This window comes from Oncorhynchus tshawytscha, linkage group LG21, assembly GCF_018296145.1.
Source record: "Oncorhynchus tshawytscha isolate Ot180627B linkage group LG21, Otsh_v2.0, whole genome shotgun sequence".
Classification (NCBI taxonomy): Eukaryota; Metazoa; Chordata; class Actinopteri; order Salmoniformes; family Salmonidae; genus Oncorhynchus; species Oncorhynchus tshawytscha.
In genome coordinates this window covers 31,461,772-31,481,771 of record NC_056449.1, presented here as the reverse complement: position 1 = coordinate 31,481,771, position 20,000 = coordinate 31,461,772, and the positions used below count along the sequence as shown (strand labels likewise).

Genomic DNA, 20,000 nt, shown 5'->3' with positions numbered 1-20,000 from the left:
CGGTCCCTCTCCTCGATAGCCTCTCATTTGCGAGGAAGTACAAGTGTATCCCACCTGATGCTACTTTCAAAACAACTGGGAAAGAAAAACGCTCCGACTTGGCAAAATCCTTCTGAATGGTTATCCAACTCGGAAACTCTGGCATCTTTCTAGAGCTCTGACTATCTGACCTGAAAGGCACTGACTTCCTGATTCAACCTTGTTTTGTCAGAATTCCCAGTGGTCTTGAAAGGGCCATTAGTCCTTCACAGAAAAGTGTTTAAATCTGCCATAGCTAATTCAAAGGAGCCATCTTTTTCTCAAAGTAAAAAAACATGCATATATTTATTAAAGATATGTTACTTATCCTTTTATTTATAAAATGTTGTACACAACTACTTAGAATTGTATCACTTTATACATTTATTCTGGGATTCCATCCTGTGGTGTGGAGTATTTAAGTAAAAATACTTTAAAGTACTACTTAAGTATATATCGACACAGGGCGAGACCCAGATGCAGACACAGGAGGTCGATGGTTCGAGTCTCTGATATTTATTTAAATACAAGGGGCAGGCAATAAGCAGGTGGAGGACAGGCAGAAGTTCATAACCAGGTCAGAGTCCGAAAGGTACAGGGTCGCAGGCAGGCTGAATGGTCAGGCAGGCTGAATGGTCAGACAGGCTGAATGGTCAGAGCAGACTGAATGGTCAGGCAGGCTGAATGGTCAGGGCAGGCTGAATGGTCAGGCAGGCTGAATGGTCAGGGCAGGCTGAATGGTCAGGCAGGCTGAATGGTCAGGCAGGCTGAATGGTCAGAGCAGACTGAATGGTCAGGCAGGCTGAATGGTCAGGGCAGGCTGAATGGTCAGGCAGGCTGAATGGTCAGGGCAGGCTGAATGGTCAGAGCAGGCTGAATGGTCAGGGCAGGTTGAATGGTCAGGCAGGCTGAATGGTCAAGGCAGGCTGAATGGTCAGAGCAGGCTGAATGGTCAGGCAGGCTGAATGGTCAGGGCAGGCTGAATGGTCAAGGCAGGCTGAATGGTCAGGGCAGGCTGAATGGTCAGAGCAGGCTGAATGCTCAGGGCAGGCTGAATGGTCAGGGCAGGCTGAATGGTCAGGGCAGGATGAATGGTCAGGGTAGGCTGAATGTTCAGGGCAGGCTGAATGGTCAGGGCAGGCTGAATGGTCAGGGCAGGCTGAATGGTCAGGGTAGGCTGAATGGTCAGGGCGGGCTGAATGGTCAGGTAGGCTGAATGGTCAAGCAGGCTGAATGGTCAGGGCAGGCTGAATGGTCAGAGCAGGCTGAATGGTCAGGGCAGGCTGAATGGTCAGGGTAGGCTGAATGGTCAAGCAGGCTGAATGGTCAGGGCAGGCTGAATGGTCAGAGCAGGCTGAATGGTCAGGGCAGGCTGAATGGTCAGGGCGGGCTGAATGGTCAGGGCAGGCTGAATGGTCAGGGCGGGCTGAATGGTCAGGTAGGCTGAATGGTCAAGCAGGCTGAATGGTCAGGGCAGGCTGAATGGTCAGAGCAGGCTGAATGGTCAGGGCAGGCTGAATGGTCAGGGCAGGCTATCTCTCGGGATAAATGCACTTTGGATAATGGGGAAGACGGGCGGCACCTGGACAGGGGTGGAGACAAGCACAGAGACAGGTGAAACAGATCAGGGTGTGAAACAGTCATTTTTTGGCTGTTCTTCAGTTTCTTCAATTTTCCCAGACACTCAAAAGTATTTGTTACATTGTGACAAGAAAATAGTTAAATTCACAAACAAATGCTTTGTTTGTAAATTATGTCTGGGTGTTGGAATGTGCCCCTGGTTATGCGTCAATAAAAATTACAAATTAAAATGGTACAGTCTGGTTTGCTTAATACTGTATAAGGAATTTTAAATAGTTAATACTTTTACTTTTGATACATAAGTACAGTTTAGCAATTCCATTTACTTTTGATGCTTAATACAGTATGTCATCCTTTCATAACTAGTCTTCATACAGTATGTCACCCATTAATAACTAGTCTTCATACAGTATATCATCCATTAATAACTAGTCTTAATACAGTATGTCATGCATTAATAACTAGTCTTAATACAGTATGTCATCCATGAATAACTAGTCTTCATACAGTATGTCACCCATTAATAACTAGTCTTAATACAGTATGTCATCCATTAATAACTAGTCTTAACTTAATACACATCTAGAATTGGTAACTAAATCAAGCCAATCATGTTTGTGTTAATATAATATGTTTCCATTAAATTAAAGTCTAATCAATCGACTGTGCTGTACACAACTATACTGCACTGTACTTTACTGAAACGTACTTAACTATGCTGTTCTGAACTATACTACTGTACTGAACTATACCACTGTACTGTAATGAACTATACTACTCTACTGTACTGACCTATACCACTGTACTGTACTGAACTATACTGTACTCTACTGTACTGACCTATACCACTGTACTGTACTGAACTATACTGTACTCTACTGTACTGACCTATACTACTCTACTGTACTGAACTATACCACTGTACTGTAATGAACTATACTGTACTCTACTGTACTGAACTATACTACTCTACTGTACTGAACTATACTGTACTGAACTAAACTACTGTACTGAAATATACTACTGTACTGAACTATTAAACACAACCGTACTGAACTATGCTGCACTACTGCACTGAACTACACCACTGTACTGCACTATACTACACTACTGTACTGCACTATACTACACTGATCTACACTACTGTACGGAACTACACTACTGTACTGAAATATACTACTGTACTGAACTATACTACTGTACTGAACTACACTACTGTATTGAACTATACTACACAACTCTACTGAACTATACTGTGCTACTGTACTGAACTATACTGTGCTGAACTATACTACACTACTGCACTGAACTGTACTACTGTACTGAATTAAACTACTGTACTGAACCACACTACTGTACTGAACTATACTACACAACTCTACTGAACTATACTATACTACTGTACTGGACTACACTACTGTGCCGAACTATACTACACTACTGTACTGAACTATACTACTGTGCTGAGCTATACTACACTATTGTACCGAACTATACTACTGTACTGGACTATACTACACTGCACTGTCCTGGACTATACTACACTGCACTGTCCTGGACTATACTACTGTACTGAACTATACTACACTACTGCACTGAACTACATTGCTGTACTGAACTACACTACTGTACTGAACTACTGTACTGAACTACTGTACTGAACTACTGTACTGAACTACACTACTGTACTGGACTACACTACTGTACTGAACTACATTACTGCACTGAACTACACTACTGTACTGAACTACACTACTGTACTGAACTATACTACTGTACCAAACTATACTACACTACTGTACTGGACTACATTACACTAATGTACTGAACTATACTGCTGTACTGAACTACACTACTGTACTGAACTGTACTACACTACTGCACTGAACTACACTACTGTACTGAACTATTCTACTGTACTGTACTGAACTATTCTACTGTTTTGAACTATTCTACTGTACTGAACTATACTACTGTACTGTACTGAACGATTCTACTGTACTGTACTGAACTATTCTACTGTACTGTACTGAACTATTCTACTGTACTGACCTATTCTACTGTACTGAACTATACTACTGTACTGTACCGAACTATACTACACTACTGTACTGGACTACACTACTGTACTGGACTATACTACACTACTGTACTGAACTACAATACTGTGCCGAACTATACTACACTACTGTACTGAACTATACTACACTACTGTACCGAACTGAACTACATTACACTAATGTACTGAACTATACTGCTGTACTGAACTACACTACTGTACTGAACTGTACTACACTACTGCACTGAACTACACTACTGTACTGAACTACACTACTGTACCGAACTATACTACACTACTGCACTGAACTACACTACTGTACTGAACTACACTACTGTACTGAACTACACTACTGTACTGAACTACATTACTGCACTGAACTACACTATTGCACTGAACTACATTACTGCACTGAACTACACTACTGTACTGAACTACATTACTGTACTGAACTACAATGCTGTACTGAACTATACTACACTACTGTACTGAACTACACTACTGCACTGAACTACATTACTGTACTGAACTACATTACTGTACTGAACTACACTACTGTACTGAACTATACTACACTACTGTACTGAACTACACTACGGTACTGAACTACACTACTGTACTGAATTACATTACTGTACTGAACTACACTACTGTACTGAACTATACTACACTACTGCACTGAACTACACTACTGCACTGAACTACACTACTGTACTGGACTATACTACACTACTGTACTGAACTATACTACTATACTGAACTATACTACATTACTGTACTGAACTATACTGCGCTACTGCACTGAACTATACTGTACTGAACTATACTACTGTACCGAACTATACTACACTACTGTACTGCACTATACTACACTACTGTACCGAACTGTACTACACTACAATAATGTACTGAACTATACTGCTCTACTGAACTACACTACTGTACTGAACTATACTACACTACTGCACTGAACTACACTACTGTACTGAACTACACTACTGTACTGAACTGCACTACTGTACTGGACTATACTACACTATACTGTCCTGGACTACACTACTGTACTGAACTATCCTACACTACTGTACTGAACTACACTACTGTACTGAACTACATTACTGTACTGAACTACACTACTGTACCAAACTACACTACTGTACTGAACTATACTGCTGTACTGAACTACACTACTGTACAGCCTTGTTATTTTCAATAGTCCTGATAATAGTATTTTTTCTTTAAATTTAAGTCCAATCAATTGACTGTACTGTACTCAACTATATGGCACCTAACTGTACTGAACTATGCTGTTCTGAACTTTACCACTGTACTGTACTGAACTATTCTACTGTACTGTACTGAACTATTCTACTGTACTGTACTGAACTATTCTACTGTACTGTACTGAACTATTCTACTGTACTGTACTGAACTATTCTACTGTACTGTACTGAACTATTCTACTGTACTGAACTGAACTATTCTACTGTACTGTACTGAACTATTCTACTGTACTGTACTGAACTATTCTACTGTACTGTACTGAACTATTCTACTGTACTGTACTGAACTATTTTACTGTACTGTACTGAACTATTCTACTGTACTGTACTGAACTATTCTACTGTACTGAACTATTCTACTGTACTGTACTGAACTATTCTACTGTACTGTACTGAACTATTCTACTGTACTGTACTGAACTATTCTACTGTACTGTACTGAACTATTCTACTGTACTGAACTATTCTACTTTACTGTACTGAACTATTCTACTGTACTGTACTGAACTATTCTACTGTACTGTACTGAACTATTCTACTGTACTGTACTGAACTATGCTGTTCTGAACTTTACCACTGTACTGTACTGAACTATACTACTGTACTGTACTGAACTATTCTACTGTAATGAACTTTTCTACTGTACTGAACTATTCTACTGTAATGAACTATTCTACTATACTGAACTATTCTACTGTAATGCACTTTACCGCTGTACTGTACTGAACTATTCTACTGTTTTGAACTATTCTAATGTACTGAACTATACTACTGTACTGTACTGAACTATTCTACTGTACTGAACTATTCTACTGTAATGCACTTTACCGATGTACTGTACTGAACTATTCTACTGTACTGTACTATTCTACTGTTTTGAACTATTCTAATGTACTGAACTATACTACTGTACTGTACTGAACTATTCTACTGTACTGAACTATTCTACTGTACTGTACTGAACTATTCTACTGTACTGAACTATTCTACTGTACTGAACTATACTACTGTACTGAACTATTCTACTGTACTGTACTGAACTATTCTACTGTACTGTACTGAACTATTCTACTGTACTGAACTATACTACTGTACTGTACTATACTACTGTACTGAACTATTCTACTGTACTGTACTGAACTATTCTACTGTACTGTACTGAACTATTCTACTGTACTGAACTATACTACTGTACTGTACTATACTACTGTACTGAACTATTCTACTGTACTGAACTAATCTACTGTCCTGTACTGAACTATACTACTGTACTGAACTATTCTACTGTACTGAACTATTCTACTGTACTGTACTATTCTACTGTTTTGAACTATTCTAATGTACTGAACTATACTACTGTACTGTACTGAACTATTCTACTGTACTGAACTATTCTACTGTACTGTACTGAACTATTCTACTGTACTGAACTATTCTACTGTACTGAACTATACTACTGTACTGAACTATTCTACTGTACTGTACTGAACTATTCTACTGTACTGAACTATTCTACTGTACTGAACTATACTACTGTACTGTACTATACTACTGTACTGAACTATTCTACTGTACTGTACTGAACTATTCTACTGTACTGTACTGAACTATTCTACTGTACTGAACTATACTACTGTACTGTATTATACTACTGTACTGAACTATTCTACTGTACTGAACTAATCTACTGTCCTGTACTGAACTATACTACTGTACTGAACTATTCTACTGTACTGAACTATTCTACTGTACTGTACTGAACTATACTACTGTACTGAACTATTCTACTGTACTGAACTATTCTACTGTACTGTACTGAACTATTCTACTGTATTAAACTACACTACTGTAGTGAACTGAACTATACTATTGTACTGAACTATTCTACTGTATTGAACTATACTACTGCAGTGAACTGAACTATACTATTGTACTGAACTATTCTACTGTATTGAACTATACTACTGCAGTGAACTGAACTATACTATTGTAGTGCACTGTACTCTACTGTTCTGAACTATACTACTGTTCTGAACTATACGGTACTCTACTGTATTGAACTCAGCCTTGTCTGGTAAGTTGGTAAGTTGGTGGTTGAAGTTGGTGGTTGAAGATATGGTTGAAGATATCCCTCGAGTGGTGTGGGGGCTGTGCTTTGGCAAAGTGGGTGGGGTTATATCCTTCCTGTTTGGCCCTGTCCGGGGGTGTCCTCGGATGGGGCCACAGTGTCTCCTGACCCCTCCTGTCTCAGCCTCCAGTATTTATGCTGCAGTAGTTTATGTGTCGGGGGGCTAGGGTCAGTTTGTTATATCTGGAGTACTTCTCCTGTCATATTCGTTGTCCTGTGTGAATTTAATTGTGCTCTCTCTAATTCTCTCTTTCTTTCTCTCTCGGAGGACCTGAGCCCTAGGACCATGCCTCAGGACTACCTGACATGATGACTCCTTGCTGTCCCCAGTCCACCTGGCCGTGCTGCTGCTCCAGTTTCAACTGTTCTGCCTTATTATTATTCGACCATGCTGGTCATTTATGAACATTTGAACATCTTGACCATGTTCTGTTATAATCTCCACCCGGCACAGCCAGAAGAGGACTGGCCACCCCACATAGCCTGGTTCCTCTCTAGGTTTCTTCCTAGGTTTTGGCCTTTCTAGGGAGTTTTTCCTAGCCACCGTGCTTCTACACCTGCATTGCTTGCTGTTTGGGGTTTTAGGCTGGGTTTCTGTACAGCACTTTGAGATATCAGCTGATGTACGAAGGGCTATATAAATACATTTGATTTGATGATTTGATTTGATATTGAACTAAACTACTGTACTGTACTGAACTATACTACAGTAGTGAACTGAACTATACTATATTGTACTGTACTATACTGTAGTCAAGATTCTTACAATTCATTGATCAACTGATCTGCTGGTCTTTTCCTTTTTGGTTGCTAGCAAGTACAGTATGTTTAAACACACTGGTGCATGTAATCTCCAGCCAGTAGCAGTTTAAGACATACAGTACTAACTTACAGCTGAGCCTTACGTCTGCCTGTTGGTTACAATTCACCCATTGGTTTTTAGGGTTTCAAGTTACAAATGATCGCTGCCTGCTTCCACCACCATGGATTGTTTGTGGAATTATCAGAGGAGCGCTATCAAGCAGGTGTCTGCCTGCCCAGTAATTGGTTGCATTGAAAATACGGGGGGTATTTTCCTAATGTCTTAAATCACTTAATGTTTCTGTGATGTTATGGCCTGATATGTTGAAGTGTATTATGTATTATGTATTATGCCTCCAACACTCTACTCAGCAAATTGGATGCAGTCTATCACAGTGTCATCCGTTTTGTCACCAAAGCCCCATATACTACCCACCACTGCTACCTGTATGCTCTCGTGTGCTGGCCCTCGCTTCATACTCGTCACCAAACCCACTGGCTCCAGGTCATCTACAAGTCTTTGTTAGGTAAAGCCCCACCTTATCTCAGCTCACTGGTCACCATAGCATGTGCTCCAGCAGGTATATTTCACAGGTCATCCCCATTCCAACACCTCCTTTGGCCGCCTTTCCTTCCAGTTATCTGCTGCCAATGACTGGAACAAATTGCAAAAATCACTGAAGCTGGAGTCTTATATCTCCCTCACTAACGTTAAGCATCAGCTGTCAGAGCAGTTTACAGATCACTGTACCTGTACGCAGGTGTACCTGTACACAGCCCATTTGTAAATAGAACACCAAACTACCTCATCCCCATATTGTTATTTTTTTTGTTGCTCTTTTGCACCCCAGTATCTCTACTTGCACATCATCATCTGCACATCTATCATCCAGTGTTTATGCTAAATTGTAATTATTTTGCCACTATGGCCTATTTTTTTTGCCTTACCTCCCTAATCTCACTACATTTGCACACACTGTACATAGATGTTTCTATTGTGTTATTGACTGTACGTTTGTTAATCCTATGTGTAACTCTGTGTTTGTCACACTGCTTTGCTTTATCTTGGCCAGGTTGCAGAGGTAATTGAGAACTGGCCTACCTGGTTAAATAAAGGTGAAATAAAAATAAATGATATTAAGAAATATTGACTAAATGACCCGTTTGTTATTTAGAAACTCTAGCCTAAGTTTAAGCTGTATGTTAGGGTTGGTTGACAAATCCTTACAACTGAGTAACACCAAAACAAACACAAAGATCTAGTCATACATAACTTTAATTCAGTTATACAAACTACATATTTACAAAGCTTTATAAACCTCTGTAATATACAGAGTATATAAACTATAGAAAAATTGCTCTTCATAATTACACACAGACAATATTAATGGAAAAAAACAAAGCTAGAGATAGTAAAGATGGTTGACATATTTGTCAGTCTAAATAGCTGTAGGAGTGATGCTATCTTTATGGAGAGTATCTGTGAGGGTGTGAACAAATCTATCATCATCCTGGTTAGTCTGTGGCTCAACGATGTCTGTCTGTCTTTATAATGTTAATGTCTGAACAATCGATATCAGTGTCTGTACCTGTGTCTATAGGGCTGTCTCCATGGGTTACCTCTGTGTCTATAGGGCTGTCTCCATGGGTTACCTCTGTGTCTGTGGCACTGCTTTCTGTAGGGCTGTCTCCATGGGTTACCTCTGTGTCTGTCTTGGAGAGGATCTGTGTCTGTGGCACTGCTGTCTGTAGGGCTGTCTCCATGGGTTACCTCTGTGTCTGTCTTGGAGAGGATCTGTGTCTGTGGCACTGCTGTCTGTAGGGCTGTCTTTGTAGGGTGTGTCTTTATCTGTGTCTGTGGTTGTTGAGTCGCTACGTTTGATGCATGTGTCTGTTGGCATAGTCTCTGTGGTGTTAGGGTCATAAGGTATTCTGTCTGTACTGTCAGTTTCCTCTGTTATTGTAGTGTCTACAAATGCACTGCTTGTTGTTGTATAGTCATTCTGTGTGTGTTCAACATCTGCTTGACAAGGACTTGTGTCTGTACTGTCAGTGTCTTGGTCTGTGTGAGTAGCCTCTGTGAGGTTCTTGTCTGGGTTTGAGTGACTGGTGTCTCGGTCTCCTTTAAAAACACATCAGAATATGTTTCATGGCTATCTGCATTGATTTGTCTGCTATCCTTACAGTTAGCATCTTGGGAGTTAGCTTCTGCATTAATAGTCACCACATCCAGTCTCCGTCTCTGTTTCTCTCTTTTCTGTGACTCTATGCTGTCTCTCTGTGTTTCTACTCTCTATAGTGTTGGGATGTCCTGTCTCTGTCTCTCCTCTCTCCATGTCTCCCAGTCCTGTGTGTTGTCCCTCTGTCTCTACCCTCTCCATGTCTCCCATAGCCCAGCAGGCTCCAACCTCAGCTCTATGCACTGTCCATGTCAATAGCCTCTTTGTGGATAGTATCTGTAGACTCACTACATCTCTGGCTAGATCTCGTTCATGTCTGTGTTTCTCGTCTCCGGGTCTGTATCACATGTCTCTCCTCCCCTCTCCTCCATCTCTCCTCCCCTCTCCTCCATCTCTCCTCCCCTCCCTTCTGTATCTCCTCCCCTCTCCTCCATCTCTCCTCCCCTCCCGTCCGTCCCTCCTCTCCTCCCCTCCGTCTCTCCTCCCCTCCCTTCTGTATCTCCTCCCCTCCCCTCATCTCTCCTCCCCTCCCATCCGTTTCCCTCCCCCTCATCCGTCTCTCGTCCCTTCCCCTCCGTCTCTCCTCCCCTCCCTTCTGTATCTCCTCCCCTCACCTCCATCTCTCCTCCCCTCCCCTCCATCTCTCGTCCCCTCCCCTCTGTCATTCCTCCCCTCCCATCCGTCTCTCCCAGCCCACAGAGTTCCCTCCTCAGGCTCTGTGCCCTGTCCCTGTAAGCCTGGCAGAGCAGTGGGTCTGGCATGTGGTTGGCATGGATCTCTGCCAGCTTCATGTAGACCACATACAGTGCCTGTGGGTTGGCACGGTCCTCCAGGGCAGCAGCCTGAGCAAGCTGAAAGTAGCCCATCGAGTCATAGGCATCCTGGGGAGAGGAAGGTAGGGGGAGATGGAGGAGAGGAGGTTGGGGTGGATGAGAGGAGAGAAGGGAAGCAGGGGGAAGATAAAAAGGGTAGGGGTGGAGCAGAGGAGGGCATGGGGAGTTGGAGGAGAGAGGAGGGCAGGGGGAGATGGAGGAGAGGAGGGCAGTGGAGAGATGGAGGAGAGGAGGGCAGGGGGATGGAGAGAGGAGGGCAGGGGGAGATGGAGGAGGGAGGGAGAGGGGGAGATGGAGGAGAGGGCAGGGGAGAGATGGAGGAGAGGAGGGCAGGGGGGATGGAGATGGAGGATGGAGGAGGGCAGGGGAGAGATGGAGGAGAGGGGGCAGGGGAGAGATGGAGGAGAGGAGGGAGGGGGAGATGGAGGAGGGCAGGGGGGAGATGGAGGGGAGAGATGGGGAGAGGGGAGGATGGAGGAGAGGGGGCAGGGGGAGATGGAGAGATGGAGGAGGGCAGGGGGAGATGGAGGAGAGGAGGGCAGGGGGAGATGGAGGAGAGGAGGGCAGGGGGAGATGGAGGAGGGCAGGGGAGAGATGGAGGAGAGAAGGGCATGGGGAGAGATGGAGGAGAGGAGGGCAGGGGGAGATGGAGGAGAGGGGGAGATGGAGGAGAGGGGGCAGGGGAGAGATGGAGGAGAGGAGGGCAGGGGGAGATGGAGGAGAGGAGGGCAGGGGGAGATGGAGGAGAGGAGGGCAGGGGGAGATGGAGTAGAGGAGGGCAGTGGGAGATGGAGGAGAGGAGGGCAGGGGGAGATGGAGGAGAGGAGGGCGGTGGGAGATGGAGGAGTGGAGGGCAGGGGGAGATGGAGGAGAGGAGGGCGGTGGGAGATGGAGGAGAGGAGGGCGGTGGGAGATGGAGGAGAGGAGGGCAGGGGGAGATGGAGGAGAGGAGGGCAGTGGGAGATGGAGGTTGAGGAGGGCAGGGGGAGATGGAGGAGAGGAGGGCGGTGGGAGATGGAGGAGAGGAGGGGGAGAGAGATGGAGGAGAGGAGTGCAAGGGGGAGATGGGCGAGCGGATAGGAAGGCAGGGAGATGGAGAGATGAGGGAGAGGAGGAGGACAGAGGTGTTGGGAATAATTGGCCTTTTAGTTAATGTATTCATTAAAAGTGTAAAAGGGTTTGTTACTATTTCTAACTAGGCAAGTCAGTTAAGAACAAATTCTTATTTACATTGACGGCCTACCCCGGCCAAACCCTAACGACGCTGGGCCAATTGTGCGCTGCTCTATGGGACTCCCAATTATGACTGGTTGTGACACCTCTAGCACAGAGATGCAGTGCCTTAGAGCGCTGCACCACTCAGGAGCCCATGTCTCTCTCTCACATACTGAAGTGCTATTCAACTGGAAAGCCTGTACAGGTTAATGAACTACCCGATAGTAAAGAACATCGGCAGTACTTCTGCCCTCCAGAGCCGGAGCCTTTACCTTTAGTTTGTGCAGGGTCAGGTCCCCCAGCCTGCAGTAGAGCTTGGTGTAGTATCTAGCCTCCAGGGGGTGCTGCAGTACAGCAGGGCTGAGAGACAGAGACTTGAGGTAGTAGTTCTCTGTCATCTCATACTGCTCCAGACTGTAGTACACTGTAGCCAGACGGTGGTACGCTGCGCGCTCGTTCACACACACACCTGGAGGACAATGACATAGCAGGATGGTTATCTACACCAATGGAATGAATAGATTCCAACCAAGATTGGCAGTCCTGGTTAGAGGAAGCAGACCAGTAGCTGGAAGCCGAAGGGTTTCTGCTTCAAATCCCAGTCCAGGTCATAAAAGTGGAAATGGAACTCTGTCCCTCCCTCCTACAGTACCTGTTTTGGTGCTGATCTGTACAGCCAGAATGGCGTACTGTAGAGCCTCTTCGTGTTCTTCCTGGGTCATCAGCAGTTCAGTCAGTTTACTCAGCAGTCTGAACTCTGAGTCGACGTCACGGATACTCCGAGCAAAAGGGAGACTGCCGTCCTAAAACAAGAGCAGAGAACCACTGGTGTTATAATGTGTTGCTTTTAAACAGGCTGAGGCCAGAGTATAAAGACACACCTGTTATAAATGTGTGTACATTTCCTATTTAACTGAAACTATTATACAGAAAGTAACTTTTAAATAAACGTTATCAATAAATCAGAAAAGATCTGCAAACTCAAGGAGTAGATAGACACTCCACAACCTAACTTCCTTCTCTGGTGACCAATAAAGTTTATTCAATTCAATGATACCCTGTAGAAGGGCAGTGACGCCAGTCTGTTCCTGTTGCCTTTGAAGAAGACGTCTCCTGCCTCCTCGTAGATACTCATGGCAAAGCGTGGGTCGTTCATCCTCAGGGCTGTCTTCACTGCCGCCTGCCAATCAATCATAATCGATTCATAATCAATACATCACCGTATTGATCCAATGCTGTGAGGGAGTGTCTCGTATGGTCAAAGTAGCAGTACTAGAACATGGGACCTATAATTCATTCAACTCTTACCTTGTTGTTTGGCATTTGGGTCATGCAATGCAGGATGTTATAAACAAGGTTGGTAGAGAAACAGATTGTCACATCATATGATAAAACATGCTATGATGATTTGATCCCGTGTGATTATAGGTCAGGTGTGGGGAGTAGAGGGTCATCACTGTAGTTGTTGACTGATAAAAGTCCATAATGTTTATGCAGGAACACAGAGGGACACTAATCTACTTCCCTTTGCCTGCTCTTCTTGTCCTCCCTCCCTCCCCTTCTCCCACAGTGAGGGGTCCTGTCAGCAAATTCGTCTTTGTGGATGAGGTAGTAAATGTGTCCTCCCTCCTCCCCCTCCCTCCCTCCCTCCCTCCCTCCCTCCCTCCCTCCCTCCCTCCCTCCCTCCCTCCCTCCCTCCCTCCCTCCCTCCCTCCCTCCCTCCCTCCCCTCTCATCCCTCCCTCTCTCTCTCTGAACTCACCTGTAGGTACATGTCAGCCAGTTCGTCTTCATGGATGAGGTAGTAGATGCGTCCCACCTGAAGCCAGGTCTTTGACTCTTCCTCTCTCTTCCCCAGGTCGATGGAGATACGCAGACTCTGCTTACTGTAGTCCAGAGACTTCCTTGATGATCTGTTTGAAATGAATAACTTTATTAATCCTCAGACTCTGCTTACTGTAGTCCAGAGACTTCCTTGATGATCTGTTTGAATTGAATAACTTTATTAATCCTCAGACTCTGCTTACTGTAGTCCAGAGACTTCCTTGATGATCTGAGAATAGCAAAACAGAAATTCACTCAAAGCAGTTACTTTGCAGTGTTGATAGGGAGAGAGAGAGACACAGAGATAGATATAGACACAGAGAGAGATAGACACAGAGAGAGATAGACACAGAGAGAGATAGACACAGAGAGATAGACACAGAGAGAGATAGACACAGAGAGAGATAGACACAGAGAGAGATAGACACAGAGAGAGATAGACACAGAGAGAGATAGACACAGAGAGAGAGAGACACAGAGAGAGAGGTAGACACAGAGGGAAAGACAGAGAGAGAGATAGACACAGAGAGAGAGATAGACACAGAGAGAGACACAGAGAGAGATAGACACAGAGAGAGAGATAGACACAGAGGGAAAGACAGAGAGAGAGACACAGAGAGAGAGACACAGAGAGAGAGATAGACACAGGGAGAGAGATAGACACAGAGAGAGAGACAGAGAGAGAGATAGACACAGAGAGAGAGAGACACATAGAGAGAGATAGACACAGAGAGAGAGATAGACACAGAGAGAGAGAGAGACACAGAGAGAGATAGACACAGAGAGAGAGATAGACACAGGGAGAGAGATAGACACAGAGAGAGAGACACAGAGAGAGATAGACACATAGAGAGAGAGATAGACACATAGAGAGAGAGAGACATAGAGAGAGAGAGACACAGAGAGAGATAGACACAGAGGGAAAGACAGAGAGAGAGAGAGATCGAAATTGAGACAGATAAATAAACCTTCTTCTCAGTATTGAGGGACAGGTAGAGACAGACAGATATATAAACCTACTTCTCAGTATTGAGGGAGAGGTAGAGACAGACAGATATATAAACCTACTTCTCAGTATTGAGGGACAGGTAGAGACAGACAGATATATAAACCTACTTCTCAGTATTGAGGGAGAGGTAGAGACAGACAGATATATAAACCTACTTCTCAGTATTGAGGGAGAGGTAGAGACAGACAGATATATAAACCTACTTCTCAGTATTGAGGGACAGGTAGAGACAGACAGATATATAAATCTACTTCTCAGTATTGAGGGAGAGGTAGAGACAGACAGATATATAAACCTACTTCTCAGTATTGAGGGACAGGTAGAGACAGACAGATATATAAATCTACTTCTCAGTATTGAGGGAGAGGTAGAGACAGACAGATATATAAACCTACTTCTCAGTATTGAGGGACAGGTAGAGACAGACAGATATATAAACCTACTTCTCACTATTGAGGGAGAGGTAGAGACAGACAGATATATAAACCTACTTTTCAGTATTGAGGGAGAGGTAGAGACAGACAGATATATAAACCTACTTCTCAGTATTGAGGGACAGGTAGAGGCTACTGAGGATCTCTAGATATTCTCCCTCTAGTCTCTTGTCCTTCAGGTCCCTGGACACAGACACACAGTGCTCATAGTAGAGGATACTCTGTCCATACAGCAGCACGTCAGCATAGTGACGACTCAGGACTTTAGCCACCACCATCTGACCTAGAGAGAGAGAGACACACAAGAGGACAGAGACACAAGAGGACAGAGACACAAGAGGACACAGGACAGGCACAAGAGGACAGAGGACAGAGGACAGAGACACAAGAGGACAGAAGACAGAGGACAGAGACACAAGAAGACAGAGACACAAGAGGACACAGACACAAGAGGACAGAGGACAGAAGACAGAGGACAGAAGACAGAGACACAAGAGGACAGACACACAAGAGGACACAGGACAGACGTAAGAGGACAGAGGACATAGACACCAGGGGACAAGGACAGAAGAGGACAGAGGATAGAGGACAGAAGACAGAGACACAAGAGGACAGAGACACAAGAGGACAGAGGACAGAGACACAAGAGGACAGAGACACAAGATGACAGAGAAACGAGAGGACAGCGACACAAGAGGTCAGAGGACAGAGGCACAAGAGGACACAGGACACAAGAGGACAGAGACACCAGACAACAGAGACACAAGACAACAGAGGACAGACACAAGAGGACACAGACACCAGAGGACACAGACACCAGAGGACAGAGGACAGAGACACAAGAGGACAGACACACAAGAGGACAGAGACAGAAGAAGACAGAAGACAGAGGCAAAAGTTCAGATAGTAGCTACTTTTGATTTACATGATCGTGATTGATTGTTTTTGTAGTTTTGTTGAACTGGCGTTAAGGTTAGGTTTAGGTTTCGGGTTAGTTTTGACAGTGATATTTACTGGGTAGATTCCTGGTGTGGAGGGTTAGGGTTAAGTTAACTCACTGGGTAGATTCCTGGCCTGGAGGGAGATGAGGAGGCCCATCTCATAACACAGCCTGGCATCCTGGCTCCTCCCCCTGTCCTTGTAGCTCCGCCCCAACCATAGGTAGGTCTGGACGTGTTCCTCTTCAACGGGACTCTCCCAGATCTCCAGGAACAACCACAGAGACCTGAGGGACATACAGTAGGAAACAGTCCCTCTCATTTAACAGGCTACAACCACAGAGACCTGAGGGATATGCAGTAGGAAACAGTCCCTCATTTAACAGGCTACAACCGTGTAGAGATACAGAAACTAACTCGACCAGGAAAGGATTCATATTATTACAAATGTAACAAGCACGCATGTACGCAGTCACCTACTGTATACACACACACACGCACGCACACGCACGCACACGCACGCACGCGCACACGCACGCACACGCACGCACGCACGCGCACACACACACACCCTCCTTCCTTGCTGACCTGAATAGGAATCGTTCTGCTAGTGTGGGTGCCCCCACGCCCAGTGCCAGGCAGCCCAGGTTGGCGAGGGCCAGGGCCTGGTTCCTCTGGTTGCCACTCTCCCTGGAGATGGTGAGGGCATGGTGGAGGTGGCTGCCGGCTTCGGGGATGCCACCCTGCTGCCGCAGACACAGAGCCAGCAGGTTGTGGATCACTCCCCTCTGGGTCGGGCTGTCGGTTCCCTGCAAGGTTAGAAAAGGAGATAGAGGTTTGATTGATTCGTTGATTACAAGATCTTTACAAGTCCTGTTAAAAGCGACTGTAACACGAGCAGGTGGTGATGATGATACTCATAATATTGTAGAGATAATGTTACGTGTAGAGACTGCAGTTACCAGAGAAACTGTAGTGACCTGTAGAGACTGTAGTTACCTGTAGAGACTGTAGTTACCTGTAGAGACAGTAGTTAACTGTAGAGACTGTAGTTACCTGTATAGACTGTAGTTACCTGTAGGTACTGTAGTTACCAGAGAGACTGTAGTTACCTGTAGAGACTGTAGTTACCTGTAGGGACTGTAGGTACCAGAGAGACTGTAGTTACCTGTAGAGACTGTAGTTACCAGATGGACTGTAGTTACCTGTAGAGACAGTAGTTACCTGTATAGACTGTAGTTACCTGAGACTGTAGTTAGCTGTAGAGACTATAGTTACCTGTAGAGACTGTAGTTACCTGTAGAGACTGTAGTTAGCTGTAGAGACTGTAGTTACCTGTAGAGACTGTAGTTAGCTGTAGAGACTGTAGTTACCTGTAGAGACTGTAGTTAGCTGTAGAGACTGTAGTTACCTGTAGAGACTGTAGTTACCTGAGACTGTAGTTAGCTGTAGAGACTGTAGTTACCTGAGAGAATGCAGTTACCTGAGAGACTGTAGTTACCTGTAGTGACAGTAGTTAGCAGAGAGACTGTAGTTACCTGTAGAGACAGTAGTTACCTGTAGAGACAGTAGTTGCCTGTGGAGACAGTAGTTACCTGTAGAGACTGTAGTTACCAGAGAGACTGTAGTGACCTGTAGAGACTGTAGTTACCTGTAGAGACTGTAGTTACCTGTAGAGACAGTAGTTACCTGTAGAGACTGTAGTTACCTGTAAGGACTGTAGTTACCAGAGAGACTGTAGTTACCTGTAGAGACTGTAGTTACCAGAGAGACTGTAGTGACCTGTAGAGACTGTAGTTACCTGTAGAGACTGTAGTGACCTGTAGAGACAGTAGTTACCTGTAGAGACTGTAATAGTGGCTGCAAGGTGTTCTGTGCCCTCTCAGGCTGTCCCGTCAGGACTAACAGCCATCCCAGCAGTACTGACGCCTCAAACCCCTCCTCCTCGTTGATACCTCCCCCGGTCTGTACAGCCTGCTGGGCACAGCGCAGGGCCTTCTCCAGGGCCCCGTGTTGCTGGTAAACACAGGCCAGGCCCAGACATAGGTCTCTCTGGGTCTTAAGGTCGTCACCCCGCTCCGCAATTGCCAGAGCCTGCTGCAGGTACACCACGATCTGGGCTGGGAGAAGAGACGTCCCCTCTTTCCATCGCGGGTTCAGACGTACCTATGAAACATTTACATGTAAAACATTTGAAGAATTATAAACTCAGCAAAAAAGAAACGTCCTCTCACTGTCAACTGCGTTTATTTTCAGCAAACTTAACGTGTAAATATTTGAATGAACACAACAAGATTCAACAACTGAGACATAAACTGAACAAGTTACCGCCGTGCATCTCCTCCTCATTGACTGCACCATATTTGCCAGTTCTTTCTGTGAGATGTTACCCAACTCTTCCACCAAGGCACCTGCAAGTTCCCGGACATTTCTGGGGAGAATGGCCCTAGCCCTCACCCTCCGATCCAACATGTCCCAGACGTGCTCAATGGGATTTGAGATCCGGGCTGTTCGCTGGCCATGGCAGAACGTTGACATTCCTGTCTTTTGCAGGAAATCACACACAGAACGAGCAGTATGGCTGGTAGCATTGTCATGCTGGAGGGTCATGTCAGGATGAGCCTGCAGGAAGGGTACCACATGAGGGAGGAGGATGTCTTCCCTGTAACACACAGCGTTGAGATTGTCTGCAATGACAACGAGCTCAGTCTGATGATGCTGTGACACTCCGCCCCAGACCATGACGGACCCTCCACCCCCAAGTCGATCCCGCTCCAGAGTACAGGCCTCGGTGTAACGCTCATTCCTTTGACGATAAACGCAAATTCGACCATCACCCCTAGTGAGACAAAACAGCGACTCGTCAGTGAAGAGCCCTTTTTGCCAGTCCTGTCTTGCCAGTCCTGTCTGATCCAGCGATGGTGGGTTTGTGCCCATAGGCAACGTTGTTGCCAGGGATGTCTGGTGAGGATCTGCCTTACAACAGGCCTACAAGCCCTCAGTCCAGTCTCTCTCAAACTATTGCAGACAGTCTAAGCACTGATGGAAGGATTGTGCATTCCTGGTGTAACTCGGGCAGTTGTTGTTGCCATCCTGTACCTGTCCCACAGGTGTGATGTTTGAATGTACCGATCCTGTGCAGTTGTTGTTGCCATCCTGTACCTGTCCCACAGGTGTGATGTTTGGATGTACCGATCCTGTGCAGTTGTTGTTACACATAGTCTGCCACTGCGAAGATGATCAGCTGTCCATCCTGTCTCCCTGTAGCGCTGTCTTAGCATCTCACAGTACGGATACAGCACGGACATTGCAATTTATTGCCCTGGCCACATCTGCAGTCCTCATGCCTCCCTGTAGCATGCCTAAGGTACGATCACGCAGATTAGAAGGGACCCTGGGCATCTTTCTTTCTGTGTTTTTCAGAGTCAGTAGGAAGGCCTCTTCAGTGTAAGCTGTTAGTGTCTTAACTTGTTCATTCATTGTTAATGGTTCATTGAACAAGCATGGGAAACTGTGTTTAAACCCTTTACAATGAAGATCTGTGAAGTGATTTGGATTTTTATGAATTATCTTTGACAGACAGCGTCCAGTCTGATGTATACTGTGTAGTAATATTTCATTTGTTTTTGAAACATTAGAAAGTGATTGCTTAACAAACAAACCATAGCTTACCGAGTTCCTGCTGAACAGTTCTATCC

At 45.0% G+C, this 20,000-nt stretch overlaps 1 protein-coding gene across 1 annotated transcript in view; it reads right to left on the bottom strand.

Moving 5' to 3' along the window:
* Positions 1–20,000, bottom strand: part of LOC112235247 (SH3 domain and tetratricopeptide repeat-containing protein 2-like) — a 95,637-nt gene that overhangs the window by 41,430 nt on the left and 34,207 nt on the right. The window contains exons 16-26 of the mRNA XM_042303012.1: positions 19,975–20,000; positions 18,142–18,468; positions 16,891–17,111; positions 16,423–16,589; positions 15,470–15,647; positions 13,860–14,010; positions 13,156–13,278; positions 12,751–12,901; positions 12,371–12,567; positions 10,691–10,931; positions 9,491–9,624 (exon numbers count right to left, since the gene is read on the bottom strand). The exon at positions 19,975–20,000 is cut by the window's right edge and continues 206 nt beyond it. Coding sequence (XP_042158946.1) covers positions 9,491–9,624; positions 10,691–10,931; positions 12,371–12,567; positions 12,751–12,901; positions 13,156–13,278; positions 13,860–14,010; positions 15,470–15,647; positions 16,423–16,589; positions 16,891–17,111; positions 18,142–18,468; positions 19,975–20,000 — 1,916 coding nt within the window. The remainder of the gene's footprint in view (positions 1–9,490; positions 9,625–10,690; positions 10,932–12,370; positions 12,568–12,750; positions 12,902–13,155; positions 13,279–13,859; positions 14,011–15,469; positions 15,648–16,422; positions 16,590–16,890; positions 17,112–18,141; positions 18,469–19,974) is intronic.